Consider the following 27,608-nt stretch of genomic DNA (forward strand, 5'->3'; position numbering starts at 1 on the left):
TCCCATGACTTTACTATTCCAACAATATTAAAGCCTTCTGAATTATGGAATTATAATAATGAAAAAAAAGTGTGCCTGTCTGGAAGACCCCTGTTAGGATGTAATTATGATATGAAATCAAAACAGCAAAATAATTGAAATGCATGGCTCTAAAGGGCCTAGTTATGATCATATAAAAATGCTTTCACTAAGCAGTCATTGCCATGATAAATATTTTGTGTGAATGGAATTAAGGTTATGCTGTCTGCAAAGGCTGTATATCTACACTGGTTATAATCAATATGTACATCAGAATACTGATGAATTGCAGTCTACACTATATTTTTAATAACAATGGGCAAGTAATATAATTTTTGTGAAATTAGTGATATTACAAAAGGAAGATACAGGGATATCCATTATAACATCTATATTTTAGGCATGAGAATACACTGCTTGCACACCTAAGCCTTGTAGAGTTGTTTCCTTAACTTTGTCAGTGAGTGCCATTTATATACACACCACATATATATATATCTGTGAGGTATTTTACAGCTTCTATACCAAATTTTAGCTAAACATTAACAGAGCATCATAAGAAGTCCAGTGACAGCAAAATGCTCAACCCTCTTCTCGACATGGGTCAGATCTTAACAGGTGGCTGTGTATCCCTATGGCCACCTACATCTGTGGGGACAATACTTCCCAGTCCCAATTCCAGACACATCCATAATGCTTACAGAAACTGTTTAAATGAAATGCTATTTTTAGAAAATATGGTGTATTTGCCCCAAAATTTCAATTCTATATATCAGGTGTAACAAAGAGCATTATGGCCATGCTCTCCACACTCATAACTTGACAATCAGAGAAGCCAGGAGTTCCAAAGTGTTCAGAATGTCTTAATTATAAAAAGATCCTTTTCCCAGTTAATGTAAATGGAAGAAACTGCGTATGCAGATCAGTTAGCTACTGAAGGTGTAAGCATCATGAAGCTACCTCTTAATGTTGCATAACTTTGTTCTTTTCCTTAACCCCATCTGAATTTATTGTAGAGAGATTTGGCGGCTACCCTTATATTGATATCATACTGGAGAACAAAGACAACTTTGACCATTCAGTTTGTTGGGAGGGTGCATGTGGTAAAACAAACAGGGTCATCAGTAAATAAAAACTGGGGTTAAGAGCCAATATTTTTGTTCCAGCAATTGAGAGGACTTCTAAAAATTGGTTAGTAATTTAAAGATGTCCTCATCTGCCAAGTACTGAATAACAAAATCACATTAAAAGCAAGCTGGGCATACAGTGCTTTTACAAAATGTATTCTGTGTTATCTGCAGTGACACAGTAACATTTATCTAGAGATACCTTTTTGGGTTGTTTCTCTTCTTTCTCTCTACTCTTTGAATTACTTACAGAGCTCCAAAATAGCTATAGACACGTTTATGAATCTTCTTTCTTTAGGAAGTAGGTCTGAAAACTCAACAGTCCAAGCATGACAAATACGATGTTTGTAAATTTGTGTAAACGAGCAGTACCAAACAGATTATTTGCATGCAACCTCTTTAACCGTAAAAACTTAGATAATTTAATTTCTTTTATTAGAAGTTTAATCACTGCATTGTACAAATAGGGAGAGTAGTTAATTTCTAACAACAAATGGTCAAACAGCAAGGAATGCCTCAAAGGACCCAGCCATCTGAGAACTCAGCTCCCATGATCCTCTGACACAGAGGGAGGCTTAGAGATATGGATGAGAGTGACTATGGTCAGCTTTATTGAAACTGCCAATAGAGTCAATACAGAGACAAACTGCTAGTATCAGTATGTCAGGAATCCAATCTCTCGTGGGCTTAATGGTCTACCGAGAAAGCTTCTGTGTTATTTAAACAGCACAATTAGTGCTATTTAAAATTCTAAATATAATTTTGATGCAGTTGGTATCTTAGGGTCCTTCTAACTGATAATGAGCAAAGGAATAAAAACAGGAAATGGAGCTAAGTTAAAATGAGACTGTTGCAACAGAACCATGTGCTGTAAAGATGCAGGGAATGAACAGTACATCTGCTAGAAGACCAAGGTTCCTAAATATTTTATAAGAAGCCATGCTTTTCTGTAATAGCCTGGGTCCTTCAGGCCAAAGCTGTTTATCTACACACATACATTCAATTTGCTGCAACATCCCAAGCCCCCATGCTTCTACCTCCCCTCTTCCTTGAGGAACCATGTTCACACTCTTTTCTCCACAGCCCTGCCTCATGCCTTCCTTCATCTGCTGTGCATGGGCATGCCCAGCAAGGGCAAGCATGGACACGCTAGCAGCACTGTTGCTCTCGCCAAGTCACACAAGGCTGGCTCAGCCTGCCTATTTGTTGCACTGCAGGAGAGAAGAGGCAGCAGGATGAGACACAGCCCATCCCCATTGTGGTGGTGCAATTCCTACCCCTCCCTGCCCTCCTTGTTGGGCTGCTTGGTGCCAGGTGTGATTCCATCCACATTCCCCCGAGCCATACACCAATCTATGGAGATAAGGACTGAATAACCTTGAGGAGCCTGGCTCCTGCCCCTCCCAATTGCTTGGAAAAGGTTATAATGGCCCATCATCTCCTGATGGCCTGACACACCTGTGCCTGGGATGTGGTCAGATGGAACAATAACAGGGTTGCATGTTATTCAAATTCTTGTGCAACTGCTGGAAGGCACCAGATAGCATTTGACAAAAGTCAGTTATCTTGGATCCTATAAACTGCGACCACCAGAGAGGCCCTTTGAGCTCTCCTGGATCGAAGCGGGCCTGTGACCAGCATCTCCCCTGAGCTGGGAAGCTTCTCAGGTACCAAAACCCTTACGGTGTCGTCTGCTCCAGACGGAAGGCCAGGGCGAAGTCCACCCTCTCGAGTCTCAATTATCGCCCGTTGAGGAATGCCAAGGCATTGTGAGTATTTGCTCTAAACTCGAGAGGGAAATTTTATTTGAGCTAGCTTCTATTTCACCTGTTTATTGGTGGGGGGGTGTGTGGGGAGGTACATACCCTTACCCTTGTTCCTGTGTGCTTGTCCCTTTTGTGTTCATTTTACCGAATCCAAACCCCTTTGTTTCTGTATGTATATGTCTGGTTTGTGTATGCGCATGTACATATGTGTACAAATTAAGGTATCGTTAAGTAAGTTAGAGTGAATATTGTCATTTTAGAACCTGAATAAGTTGCTTTTCTTTCTGAGATATTTTGTATTGACAAATAATTGTTAGTTATTAATAAATCTAGATTATTTTTCTAAATCATTACCATGTCAATAATTTCATCCGCGACACCCATCAACTCCACGGACACAAAAAGCATAACCCAGGCCCATCTTCAGTCATTTGTCCCCCTGACTTCTGTCCCCACCCCCAACTCAAAATAAACATTATACTTTTTGGATGGCTAGGGAACAGTCATTGGGATAAAAGGAATAAAAGACAAAAAGAGGGAAAAGTCTAGACAACATTTTCCCTGGATTTCCTGCATTTCCCAGATTGGATTCCACCTCACCATCGGGAAGACTCCTGTACAGTATGACAATGTTACTGGACAGTTGTGTAATCTGCTCTTTATTACACCTGTAGAAATCCAGGAGACTTCCAACACTCTGACTGTGGTTTGGTTGGTTTTGTGTGGGTTTTTTTTGTTGTTGTTGTTTTTTTTTTTTTTAATTAGTTCATCTGAATGTCTACTCTTGTATAAGAGAAGAAAATGTATCCTTCTCCTCTTAAGTTTTACTTTACAGTCTTCCACTTTAGTGATTTATTTATACTGACTGATTGAAAAATACAACAATTATCTAAAAAATGAATTTATAATCTTCATTAAATCCATATTAGCTGTTAAAGCACTTTATGGATCTTATTTATATTCAATACAAACATTTTTATATAAACATTGGTGTTGATGAACACATATTTAGCTGTACTGTAAGCAACACTTGTAATAGCACAAAGACAGAGAAAAACTTTACTCACCAAGCCATCCTGATCCAGAATTTGGTATACACATATCTGTTTCAGCACTGGGTAACACAAATCCAACTACAAAAACTTCAACCCCATCAGCCATTAGCGCCATTCCCAACACAAAGAAGAGGGCCCACTGGAAACGACCATGTCCGCATTCTTGTATTATCAGTTCATACTGCTGTGCTAGCTCTTCTTCATCAGCTTTCCTCTCTGTTTCCAGTTCATGACGATCCTTATATTCATCATGTATAGGCTGACCTAAGGCCGCCATACCACCCTTGCCCTGCCCCATGTTGGGGATTCCCTGATACTCCCCTTCATAAATTTCATCATCTTCATCATGCCCTTCAGTTGCTTCACTTGATCCTTCATCATCATTAACTTCTACACCATAATTTCCTCCTTGGACATAGTAATCATCATCATCATCTTCCTCATCCTGGAATCGGTTATAGGACCTCTGTGTGTAGCCATCCTGAGCTTTGTCAACAGCTTTATTCACTTTTTTCACTGCTTGTCTCTTCACCTCTTTGGCAATATCTTTTGCCCCTTTCACTAATGAAGTCCTATCTTTGTATGTTTCCTCCATCTTGTTTGTATTAAAGAAGGACTGCCGTTATGTTGCAGACGGATCTGCTGAATACTGTTTAGAGTATGTATTGCGTATTGGACATCAGTAGAAAAAGCCCGAGTATATGTGAAATTTTCAACCTGCAAAATATGAGAGAGAAAAGTTTATACTCCACTCCTTTTTAGTTGCATCTTAACACTGATACAGTACCATATCAGTCTTCATTTAAGCACTGAACACCACAGTTCAGGGCTTCAAACATACAAACCTGTATTTTCTTCAGAGATACAAATATCCTAGGTTACAAGGAAAATACTCTGAAGAGAAATCTAACATCTCTACCAGTTTTCAGAATGAAATTTATTACACTCTAGTCTTTCAATGGATACCAGGTTGTATTCTGACAGAAAACAAGCAATTTCATGCACCATACATCATATTGACCCTGTCTGCATTGTCGTTCCCCATTCGAACTCCATACTGTGTAATAGAAGCCTACAAATATTAGCTTTTTCCCTCCATGAGTTACCATGAAATATCTGTCCTCTGTCTAGCCTTACACTTACACAAATCTTGTAGGGAGTTAATATTCCTGAGATCTGTACCAGTCTCTCAAAGCTGACTGAACCTGGCCAGTGCATTTGCACAAAGTCTTAGCAACATATAGTCCCATCCTAAAAATATCAGTGCAGGAAAGTGGGTGGATGGCAGTGGTGGCACTTTGGAGATTCCCAATACCTAAATCATGGAGAAACACATCCCTCACTCCCTTGTCCATAGTGACAGTAGAGGCAGCCTGGAGCAACTGTATACCATCAGCTAATTCTCCCCAGAGTGTGTTAGTCAGGCACAAGCTCACACCAATCCAGCTGTGTGAAAGCACCAAGTCACTGTGTCCCAGTAATTCTCCCTGTTCCCCTCTGTACCTTTCCATCTCTTCCTTTATTCAGCTCCAGGATCACAAATACAGACACAATGAGTCAAGAGCAGCTTGCTTATTTGACCAAAGACTAACCATTCCCTTCTTTCCTGGGCGTTTTCAGATGTATCAGCAAGGCAATCTGCTCATCACACATCTGCACGATCACTAGGGGTAGCAGAAACAAATGGCATCAGTGTGCAGACAGAGGGAGGGAGGAAATGCAGGATCCTTCTTTGGCAACAGTCCATGGTTAGAACAGCTGAAATGAGTTATAAAACTGCACCATTACTCATGTGTCTAAAGTTGGTGGGCAGTGCAACCAAACTGCAGAAGCCTCACCTCTGGGTGAAAGCAGGCTAAAATTTCTGTAGCAGTGCTTTCAAGGAAATACTGCCTACCTCCAGCTTGGGGGAAAGGTTATTTTAAACCATGATCATTTTCATTATTATTTTCCAGCATAACCTCAGAAAAGGCTGCAGTAGTACGACTAAGGAGGCAGGAAGGTATAATGCAGGAGAAATAATAAATGGCTAGAAATTTCTGAAGCAAATCCTATTCCCCTTGCTAAAGTAGTGTGAATGGCCCTGCGAGCTCTGTGAGAGAAGTCCAGGGTAGTGCTTTGAGAAGCTGTCCTTTACTCATTCAGTTGGAAACACTGTTCTCAGAAGTATATTCCAGACATCAGTTTGAAAACTGATACTATTTTGAGTGATATGAAGAGTTACAGACTGCATTACATAAACTGAGGACATGAGGTACTTCTGATAAAAGAAAACCAAACCCATAATCACACAGACATGCAGGTAATATAACTTAAGAAGCTAAAAGATATTTCCCTAGACTTTTTTATAATGACTAGAGAAATTCACCTATAGTCAAAAACATCTTTTAGTCCTTCCTCTAGAATAATTTAATACACTGAATGTTTCTCAAAGAAATCAGACGTGATGGTACTATGCAACTACTCAGTGCAAACTGAAGCATTTACTGGAGGGGAAATGCAGCCTTAGAAAAGCCAGGATGTAATATTTATGACTGAAAACTGTAGCCTGATTTTATGTACATGATGATGCTTCTAAGTAGGTCATCCTGGTGAATCTTTCATGCTAAGACAGTTTTTCTAATTACAGCTTTTCTGTTTCCAAGGTGCTCCTTAGAAGTTATTGTGTACCGAATTAGGCATCTGATCCTTACCCTTACCCATGACTACAGTACCTAGTAGCTGTTACTGAACATGCAATGCATAAAAACATTCACTGGGCCTGCTGTAGCCTTTTACAAATACTTTCAAGAGCTTCATGAATTCCTAACATGGCATTTCAGATAACTTGAGGACCTAGTATAGCATGTTTCCTGCTTTTCTTTTGAATTTGTAAGCCCTTGTCTAAGAAAAAGAAAATACTAAAAAGCATTTCTTATTTAAGTTGATGCCTTTTTAAATGCACATTTTAACAAGCATTTTGATTCTGGTTTAATTTCTGTTTTGGTACATTCATTTTTTATAATCAATGTCCTTTGCATGGATACAAGACTTTTGTTTCTTCTGAGTTTATCTGTTACTCTAAGTTAGTCTTCATCTGAGGGTATAAGCTTGTGTTAGATCATAGCTACTTCCAGTTATACTACTGTGATGTGTCAAATGATTTTATTTCCCAGTGAAATATAAGCACCTGAACTATGTAAACTCACAATCAGAAGATGCTTTTTTCTTGCATGTCCTCTCAGTTAAAAAAACAAAAAACAAAAAACAGGTGAGAAAAAATAGAAAACTATTATGCATTGCTGTGTCAAGACAAAAAACAATGGTATTCAAATTTTACTAAAATTCTCCAACAATTTTTATATGGTACAGTTCAAATAACACAAAGGATACAACCCTAAAGTCACCACCGACCTGAGCCACATGCAGAGGTACAACCCATTTTTGAAGTTATTGGGATACGTGCAAACATCCTCACCATCTCTTCATGCACAGACCTGTTCTAGAACAGCTGTTCTTTTATTGTTCCTGGGTAGTACTTTCTTCAGTATGTCCTGATAAAGAATAGACACCTCAATAAGAAGTATTTATTTATAATAAATAAAAGTTGGCACCAAAACTGGTGAGAATGGGATTATTTTTAGGTAACATTAGCAGATTAACAGATAAACTTCTATAGTCTAAGCAACTTTTCTTTCTCTCATGTAGAAAGTCACACACCAAGGTGGCAATGTAGTTATATCTCAGGCTGAAGTTGCCAAAGCCATGTAAATCACTATAAGGCTGCAGTGCCACCAACAGTGGCAGTCCCCAATCCTCTCCCAGTTCAGATGGCATTCTCACCACTTGTCCTATACCAGCACTTTTCATTACTCATCTTAAGTGCAGCCACATGACACATACAAAAGATAAGCCTGGGAATTCATTAATCTAGTACTCATCAAAGATCCTGAGCTCAGCAGAGATGAGTGCTTCACGGTACACTGCAAACTCTCACTTCCCCTTTTATTCCTTTCCTTCCTCATTAAACTGCCAGAGGTAACTGTTTCTCTCTTTGAACTGTATGCTCTACCTGTCTAGATTCTCTTAAGCTATTTAACTAATTTACCTAATTAGAATAAAACCAGAGGAATTGCTTTTGACTTGTGTTTGCTTGAAATTTGACAACCTTTATCAGAAAAAATGTACATCAGCCATTAACAAAAAATAATGTCACTGTCTCGTAGGGCCTTAAAGTATTACCAAAACTAAATAATTCTGCTAATTATTTTCTCACAGTGTTTTTGATCACAGGCATAATTATTCCTCACTTACTGTTGGATATATAAGCACAGAATCAGGATCTGCAAAAGTTCTGCTTAAAGCAGTACAAACCCCAAAATCTAATGGTACAATGAAATCAAATCACATGTGTATGTAAGATAAAAAATTAAAAACTCTGTCCAGTGAAAATCAGGAAATCTTAACTGAATCATCTGTGATAAAAATTCAATAATATAAGAATGAATTCTCCTTTAACCAAGGGAGCCAGAGTAGAAAATGATAGGTGCAAAGTTAGAAAGTGGGATATTCTTCATTTTATACTTGCAATATATTACTTTTCCCTGCATTACTTCTATGCTCTAAATACCTTTCAAAGAACATCCTGAAGGAGAGTGCCACAATGCTGGTAATTCTTATGAGCACCATTATCCTTTTAAACAGAGACATAAACATGTCTAATTCAGCTGGCCAGCATTAAACACACTCAGCTTTCTAAACCTCTCTGATCCACAGTTCCACCTAAGGTCACAATCTGGATTAAGGACTCATCTATGGTCCACACTCTCTCATTAAGCTCTTTTCACACTTTTTTTTGGACCTACAAAATAGTTTTATTACTGGCAGCAAGGGAAGATGCTATCTACTCTTGTTGTAATATTTAGCTACCCAACTAAGTCTTTAGAAGTAGATTCAGCTCAGTGTCCTCCCCTCAACAGTAGAGCTAGACAGTGTTACAAAACTGAAATAGTCCTATCTATTAATTAAATTACAGCAGCAAAATTGTAAAGACTGTATAGTTGAGTAAGCCTTCTCTTTGATTTTTTTTTTTTTTTAATCAGAAGTTTACTTTACTAGGAAAAGGTGATTGAATAAAAAATAGGATATACTTTGGAATTTCTTGTTATCATTTACACAGTAAACTAATAACAGAGAACAGCATATACAAAGAAAATAACTTTACTAATAAGGTTTTTTAAAAATCAAATGCTAATTAGTTGATTTGCCTTTGTACTTAAATACTTTGTACTCAAATACTGGAGTTTCATTTGCTTTTGTTGGTTTTACAATCAGTCTGATCACTATCTGGCTACTTGTTTTTACATGGCAAACACTGAAAAATTCATTCTCATGAAAGACAAGGCAGGATCATTGCAATGCTCTTCCAACAGTGTGGTTTTAATTTTGCACTTTGAACACCCTTCCATGCTTCCTGTGGACCTCTTAAATGAGCATTTTCAGGATCTATGTTGAGTGGTGGTTACTGAAATGCACCAACTTGTTCAATAGGTATTGACAAGAATCAAGCAAGGAGAAATTTCAGCTGAACTGGATGACATAAACTGAGCCTCTTCAGTGAAAGTTAATGAGATTGCATAATGTACCCACACTACCTGCAATAACTACCTAAATCTTGGGGAAGATGAAATTTAATCATTGTCAAAACTTTCATTTTAACCAAACATTCTTACACCTATTTCTGCACTTTTCAGACTGTCATAGTAAAAGAAAATTTTATTTCCCACTGGAGCTGAGAGCTATCCCCCTTCTCATATCTACTTCTCTTGAAAATTCACTTTCTTCATCAGGGTATGTGCATCCAATATGTTTTGTACTTTTCAGTTGTCAAAATCACAGTGAAAACAATCATCCCGTGTTTCAATAGTGATGGAATAGCATAAGGCAGTTTACACTGCTCAACACTGCCCATCAAAAAAACCTGCCACCAAAACAACATTAACCAGCACTTTCTTTCTTGTTATCTGCCATAGTTATGTTTGCTGCTGCACAGAAAGCAGACAAGAGTATCCTCTGAAAGTAAAGGCCCACCAGCTGTCAAGAATGGCTCAAGGTCAAAAGAAGACATAAAAGTAATTCCCCTCACAATGGAGAACACAGAAAAACTAGGGATAGATACCTAGAAAAATGTGTTTTATAAGTTCCAAGTCTGAACTGAAGTTCTCAGAATAATAGCCAAGGAGTCCTGCCCTGGAAGAAAAATAGTAAAATAATGCATTTTAGAAAGTCTCCAGGGAATAAGCCTGAACATGCAAGAGGACAAGCCTCAACCACTCAAGCAGCCACTTCCAAAATGACTCTATACAAATCTATAATGCCCAGGTACTATGAAACAGCAACCATACAAATCCTAGACTGACAGATGCCACAGAGCAATGCTGAAGCTTAGGAAAAAAATGGGAATATTGAAGGACATCTTGTAGGGCAAGCTGTATTACAAACTGGAATTAAGTACCTTTCACAGAATCACAGAATGATTCAGGTTGGAAAAGACCCTTGGGATCATCGAGTCCAACCATCAGCCCGGCTCTACAAAGTTCTCCCCTACACCACATCCCCCAACATCTCATCTAAATGACCCTTAAACACATCCAGGGATGGTGACTCCACCACCTCCCTGGGCAGCCTATTCCACTGTCTGACCACTCTTGCTGTGAAAAATTTTTTCCTGATGTCCAGTCTGAACCTCCCCTGTTGCAGTTTAAAGCCATTCCCCTGTCACTAATCACCTGTGAGACCAGCGCCAACCTCTCCTCAATGTCCTTTCAGGGAGTTGTAGAGAGTGATGAGGTCTCCCCTCAGCCTTCTCCTCCTCACACTAAACAGTCCCAGCTCCTTCAATCGATCCTCATAGGATCTGTTCAGGTCCTTCACCAGCTTTGTTGCCCTCCTCTGCACTCACTCCAGCACCTCGAGATCTCTCTTATTGAGGTGCCCAAAACTGGACACAATACTCCAGGTGTGGCCTCACCAGTGCAGAGCACAGGGGGACTATCACCTCCCTACTTCTGCTGGTCACACTCTTTCTAATACAAGCCAGGATAACGTTAGCTTTCTTGGCCACCCGGGCACACTGCTGGCTCATGTTCAGCTGCTTGTCAATGAGAACCCCCAGATCCTTCCCTTCCACACAGCTCTCCAGCCACACCTCCCCCAGCCTGTAGCCATGCAGGGGGTTGTTGTGGCCCAAGTGCAGGACCTGGCACTTGGCCCTGTTGAAGCTCATCCCATTAACATTGGCCCACTGATCCAATCTATCCAAGTCTCTCTGTAGAGCCTCCCTGTCCTCATGCAGATTGATACTCCTGCTTACCTTGGTGTCATCTGCAAACGTACTGATGATACACTCTGTGTCCTTATCAAGATCATCAGTAAAGATGTGGAACAGAAATGATCCCAACACCGAGCCCTGAAGAACACCACTCGTGACCAGCCACCAGCTGGATTTAGCTCCACTGACCACCACTCTCTGGGACTGTCCATCCAGCCAGTGCCCGACCTAGCAGACCATTCACTCACCCAGGCCCTGGGCAGCCAGTATTTCTGTGAGAACTCTATGGGGAATCGTGTCAAATGCTTTTCAAAAATCCAGGTTAGACTATATCCACAGCTTTTCCCTTGTCCAATAGTCAGGTCATCTTGTCATAGAAGGTTTGACAGGCAGGACCTGCCTTTCATAAACCCATGCTGACTGGGCCTGATCCCCTGGTTGTCCATTATATGACTTGTAATGGCATCCGAGATGACCTGATCCATGGCACTGAGGTCAGACTGACAGGTCTATAGTTTCCTGGATCCTCCTTTCTGCCTCTCTTGTAGATGGGTGTCACATTTGCCACCCTCCAGTCCAATGGGACCTCCCCAGTCAGCCATGACTTCAGGTAAATCATGGACAGCAGCTTGGCGAGCACATCTGCCAACTCCCTCAGCACCCTCGGGTGTAACCCATCCAGTCTCACAGACTTGTGTGCCTCCAAGTGGTGCAGCAGGTCTCTGACCACCTCCTCTTCAACTGTGCTGACCTCAGTCTGCTCCCCCTCCCCATCTCCCAGCTCATGAGGCTGGGTGTGCAGGGAACAGCCTGTTCCACTGCTAGAGACTGAGGCAAAGTAGGCATTGAGCGCCTCAGCCTTTTCCTCATCCTTAGTTACCATGTTTCCCTCTGCATCCAGTAAAGGAGGGAGATTTTCCCTAATCCTCCTTTTGCTATTAACAAATTTATGGAAACATTTTTTATTATCCTTAACAGCTGTAGCCAGGTTGAGCTCTAGCTGTGCTTTGGCTCTCCTGATGTTTCTCCCTGCATAACTTTACTACATCTTTACAGTCTTCATGAGAGACGTGCCCCCTCTTCCAAAGGTGATAGATTCTCCTTTTGTTCCTGAGATCCAGCCAAAGGTCCCTGTTTAGCCAGGCTGCTCTCCTTCCCCGCCTGCTTGTTTTCCGGCTGCTCCTGTGCCTTTCAGACTTCTCTCTTGAAGTATGTCCAGCCTTCCTGGTCTCCCATATCCTTCAGGGCAGCCTCCCAAGGGATTTTGTTAATCAGCCTTTTGAACAGGTCAGAGTTTGCCCTGAGGAAGTCCAAGGTGGCAGTTTTACTAACCCCTCTCTTTGTTTCTCCCAGGATTGAAAACTCTATCACCTCACGATCACTGCACCCTAGAGGCCTCCAACCTTTACCTCCCCCACAAACTCTTCCCTGTTCACAAGAAGAATAATATTTCTGGAATAAAACAGTAAAGCATTCTTTACATTTCAGGAGGAAATAGGGGGTCACAGTCTCAGCTCCCACTGGGAAAAACTTTCTGAAAAGAATCAACTTTCTGTGGTTCTGGCTTTCTGCTGGGGCACATCATCCATGCCCCTGCAGAACTGAAGTCCCAAGACTCTTCTTAGTTCTGAGCTAATATGTTCTGCCAACTCCCTCCTTCTCTGCTGCTGGTTTATACTGGCCTCCTCATGGGGAATCAGCTGTTATAGCCAATAAACCTTAGTAAGAGGATAGTGGTTTCTTGGCACAATGTTAAAATACCCTATTTTTTAATCAATGCTTTCTTCCAGGCATTTTGCTATTCACTCAAAGCACATACTCATTCTATTTTTATCTTTAACACCTGTTATTTTTTGTTGTTTGTAACAGGATATGAAAAGTTGGAAAACAAAATTCTTTTTCAGAATTCCATAGTTCTCATTTCCTAAATATTTTATCTTCCTACATTTTCAGCATGGCAACAGCTGAGCTTGCTACTTCAATTTTACTTCTCTGTTACACCAGGTTGACATCAGACTGATGATAGTTCTGAGTATCCCACGCATTCATGTTAACCTGTTGCTCCTTCAGTGAAAGATGTTTGCATTGTTTCTTCTGAGCAAAAGAAGTGACAAGCTATATACAGTGTCTTCTGTGTTTGAAAGACTGTTTCCTCACTGGCATACAGCTAGAATTCTTGCCAAAATATTTTGTAAAAATAGATAAACAGTAAAACCAAGAATGACATACTAAGCTTTTCTGGTGAGGGACTGCTCAGTTGTGGGATTCTGAGAAGAAACCAAGCATTCATCAATTTGACCTAAATAGTGAGGGAAAAAATGAAATAATTCCAGGTGTATAGTAAAATGAAATGAGTCTGGGTGGAAAACATGAAATACATCAGTGAGTGTAGCTATAAAATTTTACATATATTTGTATAGATATGTATATATCTGTTAATATACACATATAATTAATATATTAATATATTAGGAATACATATGCATATATATAATTAAATGCTTTATGATAAAAAAACTCAACACCTTAGTAACAACTCTTATTGGATGGGAAGAATTCACATGTTCAGTCAAAAAAGAAACACTTGTGCTTGGTGACTGTATTGGGTTTGCTTGGCAAGGTTTTGGTAGTGGAGGTCTGCAGGGGCAGTTTCTGTGAGAAGATGCCAGAAGCTTCCCCCATGTCCAATAGAGCCAATGCCATCTGGCTCCAAGATGGACCTGCCGGTGGCCAAGGCTGAGCCCATCGTGATGGTGGTAGCACCTCTGGGATAACACATGTAAAAAGGGAAATAAAACCTACTGTGGAACAGCATCCAGAATAGAGGAGTGAGAATATGTGAAACAACTCTGCAGACATGAAGGTCACTGAAGAAGGAGGGTGAGGAGTTGCTCCAGGCACCAGAGCAGAGATTCCCCTGCAGCTCGTGGTGCAGCCCCCGGTGAGGCAGGCTGTGCCCCTGCAGCCCATGGAGGTCCACGGTGGAGCAGATCTCCACCTGCAGCCCCTGGGGGAGCCTATGCCGGAGCAGGTGGATGTGCCCGAAGGAGGCTGTGACCCTGTGGAGAGGCCATGCTGGAGCAGGCTCCTGGCAGGACCTGTGGACCCATGGAGAGGAGCCCAACTGGAGCAGGTTTTCTGACAGGACTTGTGACCCCATGGGGGACCCTCACTGGATCAGTCTGTTCCTGAAAGATTGCACCCTGTGAAAGGGACCCACACTGGAGAAGTTTGTGAAGAACTGTAGCCTGTGGGAAGGACTCATGTTGGAGAAGTTTGTGGAGGACTGTCTCCCATGGGAGAGACCCCAGACTGGAGCAGGGGAAGAGTGTGAGGAGTCCTCTGAGGAGGAGGAACGAGATGCAGAGACAACGTGTGATGAACTGACCACAACTGTCATTCCCTACCTCCCTGTGCCATTTGGGGGGGGGAGGTAGAGGAAAATCATGAGTAAAGTTGAGCCTGGGAGGAAGTGAGGCATAGGGGGAAGGTGCTTTAAAATTCAGTTTTTATTTCTCATTACCCTACTTTTTGACTACGATTTGACTCGTAACAAATTAATTTCCCCAAGTTGAGTCTGTTTTGCCCATGATGGTAACTGGTGAGTGATATCCCTGTCCTTATCTCGACCCATGAGCCTTTTCTTATATTTTCTCTCCCCTGTCCAGCTGAGGAGGGGAAGTGATGGAGTGGGTTTGGTGGACACCTGGCTTCTAGCCAGGGTCAACACATTGCAGTGGCATAGTGATTTGTTTGGGGTTTGTTATCCCACTAGTGCTAGAAAGCAATGAAGGAAATGTACAAACCAAGCATTCTCTGATAAATATTTTATTATAGAGGCATATTTAATGCTATATCTCATTAAGCTGTTTACACCAAAATGCAGGTTTAAGATGGGGAATGTATTCCCTGAATTGAATCAATATTTACATAGGTTAGATTTAAGTCACTGTATTAAGTCAGCAGAAACGGACCTGAGGGTATAGGTGAATAACAGGCTGAACACAGACCTGCAGAGCACCCTTTCCACAATGACAGATGAGTCACATTCTGGGTTGCATTAGTAGGAGTGCTGCCCACTGGCTGAAGGGACTTTTTCCCCTCTACCTGTGTAGTTGCACCTAGACTACTATGTCCTGTTTTGCCCCCTCACCACCAGCACAGTCTAAAAAAGACAATGACAAACCGGAGAGTAAGAGGATCATTGCAATGGTTAGAAGCCTGGTATGCATGACGTACAAGGAGAGGAAGCTGTTTGCTCAGCCTCCAGAGGAGAAGGCTTAAGGAGGAATCCAATCACCATCTTCAATCATCTAATGGGGGCTTATAAAAACAGTGGAGTCAAGCTCTTTTTCAGAGGTAAGGATCAAAAAGAAAAGGAAAGACCTGCAAGCTTCAACAAAGGAAATTTCAGACAGTTCTAAAGAAGAAATTCTTCGTGGTGAAGCTGGAATGGCTGTACAGAGGAACTCTGGGGTTCCCAGCCTTGGAGGTATTCAAAACTCAACTGGACAAGACAAAGTTTGAGACTAGATGCCCTCCAGAGGTCTTTCCCCACCTAAATTCTATCATTTTAATACATAATTTAAAAAAATTGTCAATTGCCCTGTATTAAATGAAAAGTTCATTCTTATAAATGAAAATTAGGTGTCAAGTGCTGAATATGAAGAGTGTACAAATATATCTTTCACAGAGTAACTGGAAAGATTCAGAATCTAGTCTGGGAAACTAGAGAGGGAGTAAGGGACACCTCAGCAAACTGGAGAACAGGTACACACCCAAAGGTCACAAAGCCAGGATGGTTTGCTAAAACTGATTAAACAACTTGCCCATATGAAAAAAGGAAGAGTCTTCTGTCTTCATACAAAATTAATCTTGGAGAAGCATTGGTCAAAGATGATAGATCTAAACAGTAATTATACAGATAAGGTATTTGTCAAATCCCTGTCACATGCCATAAAAAATGACATTTTATGATTTTGCTCTAGTTCAAAAGGTCTGATCTCTAGTGATTCTGAAACACAAAAAAAGAACTTTGGTGAATTTGCCTGCTATTTTTGTTCTGTTTTGAAAAACAAAACTAGATGGCATATAGTTTTTATGATTCTTGTAGCAAATTAAGTATATACAAGAAATATATAACAAATATTTTAGACTATAATTGTTAAAAAACACAAGAATTTGCTTTTGGACAAGTACCTTAGATAAACCACACAGACAGAGTATTTAACAATTTTTTATTTCCTGCTTTGAAGTAGTGACAACTGAAGCACAGAAAAGTCAGGTCACTTGTCCAGCTTGACATGGACAGGTATCCATATAGGTCTTAAAATTAATATTTGGTAATTTCAACACACTGCTCTTTGAACTGTAGATAATTTATTCCTTGTGTTTTTCCATGAACTTGCTGCCTCTGAGAGAACACAACTCAAGAAAAGCCAAAGTCAAAATAGAAAGCTAACTACACAAGTAAAAGCTGTACACGTCAGGTAAAGATCATAACGCAGAATAAGGCAATAATAGAGTTGATAAGAAGTGTACTTGCACATAAGAAGTAACAATGACTTTCAGAGTCTGTGAGAGGGAAATTCATCAATATGGGAACCCACCTATAATCGAGAATGACAGGAAGAACATTCATAGAGAGCTGTAATAAAAACAGTGATAATAAGCAGATAACAGGTACCTTGGCAAAATGTATTTTCAGTGCTTTCCAAATAGATTTATAAATAGAAAAAAAAATATTCCTGCATATTTAAGTAGGAATTAATTTAAAAGCTTTATATAGTTATACTTTCTCCTCATTCTGAAACAATTAGAAGTTGATGATCTGCCTTAAAACAACTTGGCATCTCATATAAAAGGAGGAGGTTTAATGAACAGATTACTGTATTTTAAAAACAGCCTGCAAACCTAAATTCTTCTCATACATTTTTGTACAAGTACAATGAAGACTGCTATGTTTCTTCTTGCAAACAAAGTGATTTGGTGTACATTCACCTTAGCTTTTCTGTGTTAAAGAACAGGGTACTTTCTAAATTATGTGGCTGAAGAAAACTGTACTGTGTATATTCCATATGATGTACACCAATCTTTTCTATTTCATCCTGTTCCTTTAGGGTTTTCTTAGCACTGTTTTCTTTACTGTGCCAGAGACACTGTTTTTACTGGAAGCCTGTAATCACAATAACATATAACATATCCCCGTGCTTCAGACACACCTCAGCTATTAAAGATTATGGAACATGATATCCAAATTGACCCTTAGTTCTGCTGCATTTTAAAAAGTGATTCTGCACACTCATAAAGTCTTACCTTTCCCTGGGGAAAACTTGAACAGTTTCAGATGGAAATTGCTTTTTTCACAATTAAGACTGACTCATTGTGTTCCAGGACTTAACTAGGTAAGAAAGGAAATCACAAGTTCTACAGTCTCCCCAGGCATGAATGCTGTTGCTAAAAATCCAATTGCATTTTTTTAAGGCTTGCACTGACTTGTGCAAATCGTTTACATAATTTTATCTCGCATTGAAAAACAGAGACTTCTTAAAGATAACCATAACCTCAGGTTTTAACCATATTTAAACCGTATTTGGTGACAATACATTTAATTAAGTTGCTTCAGTTTGTTAACCTGAATCGCACTGTTATTGCAAGTTGTACAGTGCACATGTGCCTCAGTACATGCAGTATTTCAGCAAATGCAAGAAAACTTCAGCCCTAAATTAAATAAATCCAAGCAGCTGCAGGTGCATGCCTTCCATTAAAGCACAAATTTAGTATTTTTAGCAGCTTATATTTTATATCCCTACCTGATTCACTAAACTTCGTAAGACTTTATTTTGTATATTTGATAACATAGGTGAGAAGGGAGCACAGAAAGAGACAAAAATCACTGATGAATAGAGTCTGTACTGAAAATGCAATTCCCAGATTTTCAGATTCTGCAATATAGACCTCTGACAGAATAGGATTTATTCATATCTCAAAGTGCATTATGCAATATGAGCACTACAGTGTGTCTTTCTTCCCTGGGGTAGAATATGTAGAGGTGGATAACACAACTAAACAAAAAAGAGTACTCTGACATTGAAAGCACGGAATAGGCAGCAAAATGAAGATAGAAGAGCTGGTGAACATTTTTTCCCCATTTCAGTTAACATCCTCCAGCTTATTTTGAAAACATCCTGCTTGACAACCTGAAGAAAATGTTCTGTTTTGTGTTTGACTTCACACAGGAACAAGGTGTGGTGAGCTGAAATATCTCAGAAACAAATTCTGCCATATGAAACAATTTCTATTTTATTTTATAGCAGAATGACACATGACAGTCTTTTTTTCTCAAAAAAGTATTGTTTATGCACATGGACAATTCTCCAGTTCACTAAGATTCTCAGTCTTCCCACTTACTCTTAACCTAATTCTTAGTCTGGCTCTTAAAACGACAGTCAACACTGGAGTTGACATCTTCCTGCAGTTCCCTTCTTTGAAATTGTTTTTCCTTCTTTTCTTAGAGAGTTTTAACTGATTGTCAGGGCCCTAAGGGCCTTAATCACCCTGCCCGTTCTTACCTGGGGCCTCTCCCAGACACTCGCACCCTCTGCCATGGATCTGAGCTCTCTTTAAACTCAGATCTTGGCACCCCAACTCTGTCTGAACTACATCATAGGGTATCCATCTCCTATCTCCTGCTGTTCCTGAATGTCAAACTGGATTTCCTGGACTGATCTTGGACATAACATTGCCTCACTTTGTGAGCCCCACAAAGCCCCACTGTTGATGGAAAGCTGTTGCTCCCATCATCTCTGTACACCCTGCCCGGGGACCATTCTCCATCAGCAAAAGTACTGCCCTGCCTGCAGTTGCCTTCTCTTCCCTCCTGGAGTAATCTCATGGTTGCTGCTCCCTGGCAGCTCTCACAAAGGCTGAAGCCTGAGCTTAAACAGAGCTTGTGGACCAGCAGGCAAAAGGTGCTTGTGTGAGGGGTCCAGGTGAGGCTCATCAGGGAAAACAATATCTGTTGGGGCACTCAGCATCCTCACAGAGGCTAATGGTATGTGCCTGACTTGCAGACCTATCCTAGCACTGTGAAAGCTCACTAAAACCATATAGTGAGACTGCTGCCAGCAGGCTGAAATTCTCTACACATGGCTCCTTACCTCCATTGGAAAACCTGAGGGCATCTCTAAATTCCAAAAGGTTGAAAACCGCTTTATCCATACAGAACGGTATACCCAAAACTATGAAGCCTATTGTGATGAAAACTACAATCTGGAAGAGCACTAGTAACAGCCGGGGAAAGACACACATTGGAAAATGTGGCAATATATTTCATTAGCAATCACTAATTATAGCTGTTATTGGAAGGGTGAGTAGAAAGCTCCCTTTCAACATATGCAGCAAGTCTAGTACACAGACGGAAGCTGGTTTAGTTCTCCTTTCTCATGAGACATGGGAACGAACACACACTTTCAGCTGCTGAACTGCTGGTTTTAGTATCAAACCTGCTATCTGTCTGTGATCTCATTTTTCTGTTCTGCCACACAAAGCAGCAACACACTCTTCAAGTCTGAAGAGGCTATTTACAAGGAACATTAAGAATGAACATTTGGGACTGGATTAGAATTAATAAAAATACTCATTCTGAAGCCAGTGGGATTTGGAATGAACGCATTATCACTTTTTATGGAGTGATTATCCAACAATTTACCAGGAGCGCCCGCTAAAAGCAGCTAAGAAACAAATCAAAATTCTGCATAACTTTTAACATTGGCTGGGATTATGAATTTACAGTAATTCACCTTCTTTTACATCATGTGTGAATATGCAAGGAGAAAGCTGTCATTGAAAGAAACCCTTGAAAGACAGAAGATTGAAAGAACAGGACCTTTGTGACACCGCTGCAGACAGGGGCCATGGGTTTGATTTCCTGTGCTGCCACTCAAATAGCATATTAGAAATTTTATCAAAGCAGGATCTATTCTATCATATATAAAGATGGGAGTAGGAGCAATTAGACATTTTCTGGAAGGGGTGGTGTCACAAGTCTTAAGCTGGTGAGTCTTAGGTTTGGAGCACACTGAGAAAAACTGTTAAGTTCACAGTTCTGAAGGGGGAATGGCATACTACTGCTTCCAGTTACTGAGGCTGAATGTACGAATTCCTCTCCTTTCTTAATTCACCCTAAAAGGGTTTTCATGAAGAGGAACCCGAATTAAAATGGAAAAAAAAAAAAGTCAGAATTATTATTTACAGATTGAAAAATGAGTAATAGTAGCTTAATACTGAAAAAAACCCTGCTGCTTATTGTATGTCTTCCTGCTAAAAGAAGTACTTGTTTATTATAGCAGTGTGGGCTGTAGAATGTAGGAGCTACACAGTCATATTAATGATTTTCTCCTAACTCAATACAATTTCATAAATAAATAAATCATTCAGAGAGAGTACACTGAAATCTTATTTAATTTTTCATGCTACCTCCATGTTTTAAAAGACGGAATATTATCAATATGTAGAGCAATTAATGGATGTGAATCCTTTCAGTCAGGAAAGCAAAAAACATATCAAGAATACATGTTACAAAATAAAAACTATCTGGTAATTTCCTGAAGCCTAACCTCAGACTGGCTCAATCCCTAAAAAACATATATTCCCTAAGAGGTAAGAATTACTTAAATTCTTCACAATCTTAGTTTTATCTTTGCTAGACCTACAACAACATTCTTGCAAAGGTCAATGAGGTACCATCCTGGTCTGGCTGTGTTCTGAAGTAATGGCTCTTCAATTTGTGTCCTCAACTTGATTGACCATTATCCCTATTTTGCACGCTGACTCTTTACTGATACTGTCCTCAAACAAAACCAGTCATGGCTCTTCAGCAGGTAATCAAGTACAAAAGCCTGCGCACTGGTACCATGTTCACATGTGGGTTTTGTGTAACTAAAGATATCGCTACCACTAGTGAATCAGGGAAGCAATCAGTAACATCCCCTCAATGCCATAGATGAGGTGGACCATCCCCTTACCAGCACCACAATTACACACACTCACAGTCTGTTGAAGGACCACTATTCACACCTGGCAGGCTCCTCCAGTGGAATATCTTTTACCTTCATGCTTGGGCAGCAAACTTTAAATGTTCTATATTACTAATGGGCATTTAGAAGCATTTCCATTTTTTTCTCTTCAGAATAGGCCTATTATTATCACTTTTCTTATTCAAAAGAAACAGTAAGAATCCCCTTACCCAGCCACAAGAGGGGCCCTGGATGACCCATGCCAGATAATAGTTTTGGTTTAAGGACAGAAAGTGATCTGTACACCACCAGTGCCAGCTGACTAATGAAGGAAACTGGTGTTGCATTCCAAGCATGTCTCTTGCCTGCTTTGTGTCTGGGGGAAACTGAAGAGAGTACATGAACAAGCAAATCTATAAGTATGTCAGTAGCAAAAGAAAGTCCAGGGATAGTCTCCATCCCCTGCTAGATGCAGGAGGAAACATGGTAACAAGTGATGAGGAGAAGGCTGAGGTGCTTAATGCCTTCTTTTCCTCAATCTGTAATAGCAAGGTTAGTTGTATTGATGAAATCCAGCCTCCACAGCCAGAATACAGAGACTGGGAGAACGACCCCCCTGCAATCCAGGAGACAGTCAGTGACCTGCTGCATCACACAGACACACACAAGTCTATGGGACCAGATGGGATACACCCGAGGGTGCTGAAGGTGCTGGCTGGGGTGCTCGCCAGGCCACTTTCCATCATTTACCAGCAGTCTTGGCTGAGCGGGGAGGTCCTGACAGATTGGAAATTGGCCAATGTGACGCCCATCTATAAGAAGGGTTGGAAGGATGATCCGGGAAATCACAGGCCTGTCAGCTTGACTTTGGTGCCTGGGAAGCTGATGGAGCAGCTCATCCTGAGTACCATCATACAACACATGGGGGACAACCAGATGATCAGGCCCAGTCAGCATGGGTTTATGAAAGGCAGGTCCTGCCTGACAAACCAGATCTCCAATGACAGGACAACCTGCTTACTGAATGAGGGAAAGGCTGTGGATGTTGTTTACCTTGACTTTAGTGAGGCTTTTGACACCGTTTCCCACAGCATTCTCCTGGTGAAACTGGCTGCTCATGGCTTGGATGGGCACACGCTTTGCTGGGTAGAAAACTGTCTGGATGGCCGGGCCCAGAGAGTTGTGGTGAACGGAGTTAAATCTGGTTGGTGGCCGGTCACGAGTGGTGTCCCCCAGGGCTCGGTTTTGGGGCCACTCCTGTTTAACATCTTTATTGATGATCTAGACAAGGGGATCGAGTGCACCCTCAGTCAGTTTGCAGATGACACCCAGTTGGGTGGGAGTGTTGATCTGCTTGAGGGTAGGGAGGCTCTGCAGAGAGACCTGGACAGGCTGGAGCCATGGGCTGAGGCCAACTGGAGGAGTTTCAATAAGGGCAAATGCCGGGGGCTGCCCTTGGGCCACAACAACCCCCAGCAGCTCTACAGGCTTGGGGAGGAGTGGCTGGAGAGCTGCCAGTCAGAGAGGGACCTGGGGGTGCTGATTGACAGCCGGCTGAACAGGAGCCAGCAGTGTGCCCAGGTGGCCAAGAAGGCCAATGGCATCCTGGCTTGTGTCAGCAATAGCGTGGCCAGCAGGGACAGGGAAGGGATCTGACCCCTGTACTCCGCACTGGTGAGGCCGGTCCTCGATGGCTGTGTTCAGTTTTGGGCCCCTCACTACAAGAAGGACATTGAATGACTCGAGCGTGTCCAGAGAAGGGCAACGAAGCTGGTGCAGGGTCTGGAGCACAGGTCATACGGGGAGCGGCTGAGGGAACTGGGGGTGTTTAGTCTGGAGAAGAGGAGGCTGAGGGGAGACCTCATCGCCCTCTACAGCTCCCTGAAAGGAGGGTGCAGAGAGCTGGGTTTGAGTCTCTTTAGCCTAGTAGAAAGCAACAAGACAAGAGGGAATGGCCTCAAGTTGCGCCAGGGAAAGTTCAGACTAGATATTAGGAAGCATTTCTTTCCAGAAGGGGTTGTTAGGCGTTGGAATGTGCTGCCCAGGGAGGTGGTGGAGTCCCCATCCTTGGAGGTGTTCAAGAGTGGGGTCGACATAGTGCTTAAGGATATGCTGTAGGTGGGAACTGTGCTAGGCGAATGGTTGGACTAGATGATCTCCAGGGTCCTTTTCAACCCAGATGATTCTGTGATTCTGTAACTCACTCGTGTGTGTACAGGCATATATACAAAGTAGGCAAAATAAACAACAAATTAAGTCCCATTAAAACACAGCAGCCAAGCTCTAAAAGTAATTTTCCTTTTCTAGCAAAAAAAGAAAAATAAAATCAGATGTCATAAATGTTTAAATTTAATAAGCAGTTTTAGAAAATAAATTCTTGTCTCATCAGCCAATTAGTTCTCAATTACAGTTTACAATTAGCTTTTTAAAAGCACCACATTGTGGTGGCCTCAGGATATATATCACATTGGAAGTGCTTACTTTCTTGAATGTATGTGTATCAGCTTTCATTGAAAATAGTTTTACAGATTGTATAGCTGATGCAATGTTCAGTGCTTGCACTCCTAGAGCAAGGGGCATTCCCATTAAGTAAAAGCAGTTTTTAATTTAATATAATTCAATTAATTTATTAATATTATAAATATATTAAATTTATTAATCTAATATATAGTATATATTTTCTGACCACTGCATGCACTCTTCCTCTCCTGACCCCTTCACAGCTTTCACTGATACAGTTCACATGCGCAGTGTATAACGCTTTCATTCTATGCTGTTATAGCAGTGTTAAACCAGCAGGTAACAGGTTTTTTTAATTGTATTTTACTTGGATCTTTTTAAAAACCTCTACATGTTTATAGAGCCCTTATGAAGCCCAGTAACAGTTCCTTTTGTATCAACCCTATTCCAGTTATTTCAGTATGTTTACAATAAATTTCTCAGAAAATTTAATTGAATTAAAATAGCTTGCTAATTAAAAATGCACATTACTAGAATACTAAAGACCAAAGGTATCACAGAATTATTACTTTCACTGCTTTAAAATATGAAATAAAATTGAATTTAATATTTTAACAAAAGCCATGGTTTAAAGAAAATTGCTGGCATAAAATTCAGCCAATGAAAGGATACTTCTGCTCACAGAAATTAGTTTTCCCAATCACAGCAAGTGGAGGAAGTCAGTATATTGGAACCTGTATCTCACTCCTGTTCCTAGATATTGAAATACAGACATACATAATGGCTTCCATTTACTTCATGTATAAGAGGTACAATATAAAAGAAATTCTCCCAACTAGGAAAAAAACATTTTTTAACCCAATAACCAGGAACAAAATGGACTCACAAGCACATTACATATTTAATAAACATCAACATTTGACTGAAAAAGTTTTAACTGGTAATTCAGTTTGATTTTCTACCTGACTCCTAGTCAGGACTTACACTATCCATGCTTATTTGCCACAAGATTTCCACTTTATCAGCTAGAGTGGTCTTATTGTGCAAGAGCTTAGGCCCTTGAGTAAAATAATTCATATAAACAACCCTATTGCAATAACTTACATGATGTGTGTATATATATATATATATATATATATATATATAATATTTGTAAGAACAGCAATGTATTCCTCTACCCTCCTCTGGGATAGGAGCTAAGTACATAAACATCAAGAAAGCACTCCTGTAAATCCTCCAGCCTCAGGGGAGGGCAATGTGAGGGGGAGAAAAACCTCTACTAGATGTGTTTTAGGAATGACATTTCTGTGTTTTGAATTCTCACAGTCTGCTTGTGTACAACATTGGCCATAGAGGTACTAAAAGTGAATATTGGTGAAAATGAAATAGGGCATCTGACTGTATTATTTTTAAGATAAACTAGATGAGGAAACTTCAAGGAAAATATGCCAAAGCTCTTGTGCCCTTACAAGTCAGGAGAAACTTGACATGAAGAAAACCCTTATGTGTTTCCAAGAAAAGGAAAGAATAAACTATGTCTGTCAGATGTGAACTTGGATACTGCACATAAACTTTATATCTCATGTGGAAGCACTAGCACAAGGCAGCTTAGGTTGGTAAAAAAAGTCCTACAGTCTCGATGTTTTCTGATCCTCTGTGTGGAGATTTTTTCAACATACTTTATTATTTCAGCCTTAGAATAAGTATATTTAATTAGGAGGTGCAATAACTTTTACTCAAATCCTTTCAGTGTACTCCAAAGTATGGTTTCCTAGGAAGAGAAAAGTGTCTGGAAAATGAAATCATGGCCAGCTATGAGCTGACACTATGAGCTAGTGCTTCTCCATAAATAAACAGAGAATTAAATGATCAGCAGTTCTACAGTTTGGCCCCTCAACAATAGAACAACTAACCTCATTTAGCAGATAAACCAATTTTTTGATCAAGGTGATTATATGGATTTTGCTTAAGAGAGATTTTACAGAACACAGTTTAACAGGACAGAATATTTTGCTGTTAGTAATCAAATTCCCTCTCAGATTGTAAATTCTTCACTCCTAGGTACACATCTTCTGAGTTGGTAAGCAATTCTAAAGAGAGGCTCTGATCTTGACCAGATATTATTCTGATGTGATCAGAAGGGCTCACAGGAGAGGGAAACTGAATTCTATGATTCATTACTATAACTTTCAGTAGTACATGGTCTTTATACCTGTAGGCCCTCATATCAGTAGAATTATAGAATAATGAATGTGTGAAGGGACTTCTGGAGGTCTCTTCTACTTCAGTCTTCTGCTGAAGGCCAGACTAGCCTCAAAATTAGATCAAGCTGCCCCTAGCCCTATTCAGTCAAGTTTTGAGCATCTCCAAGGACAGAGATGCCGCAGCATTCCTCTGCACCTACCCTAGCACTTCACCACCCACACAGTGAAGAATTTCTTCTATCTTGTTCAAATTTCCATTCCATTTCCTAACTCTATCTTCTTTCTAATGACTCATTAGTTGATGGAAGAAAACAATTAGATCTCCTCCATCTTCCTTTGGCCTTCCCTTCCCAGCTGAGCAAACCCACAGCCTGTTATGCATTGTGTGTCCCTGCTAGACCGTCAGCATTTTCCTTCACCAGGTGGAGACTGTAGCTGTTCTATTCTGAAAGACTGCACATAGACCACTGGGGAAGCATAGAACATTTAGCAAACATTTTCCTCCTATCACTACCAGAATAACACACACCCCTTAAAGCACCAAGTGGAACGCTACATGGCAGAGTGCTGTTCTACTTAATCATTTTGTACAGCTGGTCATAGCAAGGAATCTTCTGTATTGTGGTCCAAGACCACATGAATCATAAACATTCACTAAATAGTAGGGGGGAAAAAAAAACAACTGAAATTTCTGTGACTTTTGGTACTTTTCTGCCATGAAACTGTAGTGGAATGAAACTGAAGCTTTAAAATTAAAAAGGAAGATGATATTTAAAATTTTAAAGTTATTACGAAGTCATAGAAAGTTTGTCATTCTATGTGGGAGAGTGATTACCTCCTCACGCAGGGGGTAATTCAGTCATCATCCTAGGTAAGAGGAAGAGTCAGATATAGGAAATAACCATTACAAAAATGTTCTATGAATTTCAATTCCAGACAGAGATTTGAGAAACATTTCCTGAATTTTCACGATAATATTTTCTAAAGTGATTGATAAGCCAAGCAATGGTTTTGATACATTTGAGGAAAACACCTTGAATGAGTTACTCTTGAGCTGGTCACTAATCACTTCAGTCAGAATATATCTCAGAGAAATTCTGTATTTAATGCTCTGCTTTTATTGGTTGTTCCAGTTTTGTAATCAACCCATGATGCTGTTTTGTGGCAGAATTAAAAGCTCTTTGTTTTAACCATTGAACAAACATGAACTGAAGGAGAATTTCCTCAAGTGTCTGTATTTCTACAAAGGAAGCTAGTCTGAAACAAGCAGCACTTGTCTTGAGGAGGTAAGATGTCCAGTACCAAAGCATCAGGGTTGCTTCTAGACTACTAATGAGTATTGCCACAACTTGGATGGCTACCCTCTCCATGGACAGACATGGTCATGGACAGAGAGTGGACAGTCAAGCCATACTCCAGCAAAACCATATGAGATGTTTATGTTTTGTTTTTGTTGTGGTTTTGTTTGGTTGGTTTGCTTTTCTTTCTCTTTCTTTTTCTTTCTTTTTCTTTCTTTCTTTCTTTCTTTCTTTCTTTCTTTCTTTCTTTCTTTCTTTCTTTCTTTCTTTCTTTCTTTCTTTCTTTCTTTCTTTCTTTTTCTTAAGGTAGGAACAAGTTTTGCTCTGATATGTATAGGACCTAATAAATTATGAT

The 27,608-nt window shown here is 40.4% G+C and overlaps 1 protein-coding gene across 1 annotated transcript in view; it reads right to left on the reverse strand.

The window, feature by feature from the left end:
- SV2C (synaptic vesicle glycoprotein 2C) overlaps positions 1-27,608 on the reverse strand; it is a 120,889-nt gene that overhangs the window by 84,518 nt on the left and 8,763 nt on the right. Inside the window, exon 2 of the mRNA XM_074932103.1 lies at positions 3,979-4,683. Coding sequence (XP_074788204.1) covers positions 3,979-4,561 — 583 coding nt within the window. The 5' untranslated portion in view covers positions 4,562-4,683. The remainder of the gene's footprint in view (positions 1-3,978; positions 4,684-27,608) is intronic.

Source organism: Athene noctua, chromosome Z (assembly GCF_965140245.1).
Source record: "Athene noctua chromosome Z, bAthNoc1.hap1.1, whole genome shotgun sequence".
In the NCBI taxonomy this organism is placed as follows: domain Eukaryota; kingdom Metazoa; phylum Chordata; class Aves; order Strigiformes; family Strigidae; genus Athene; species Athene noctua.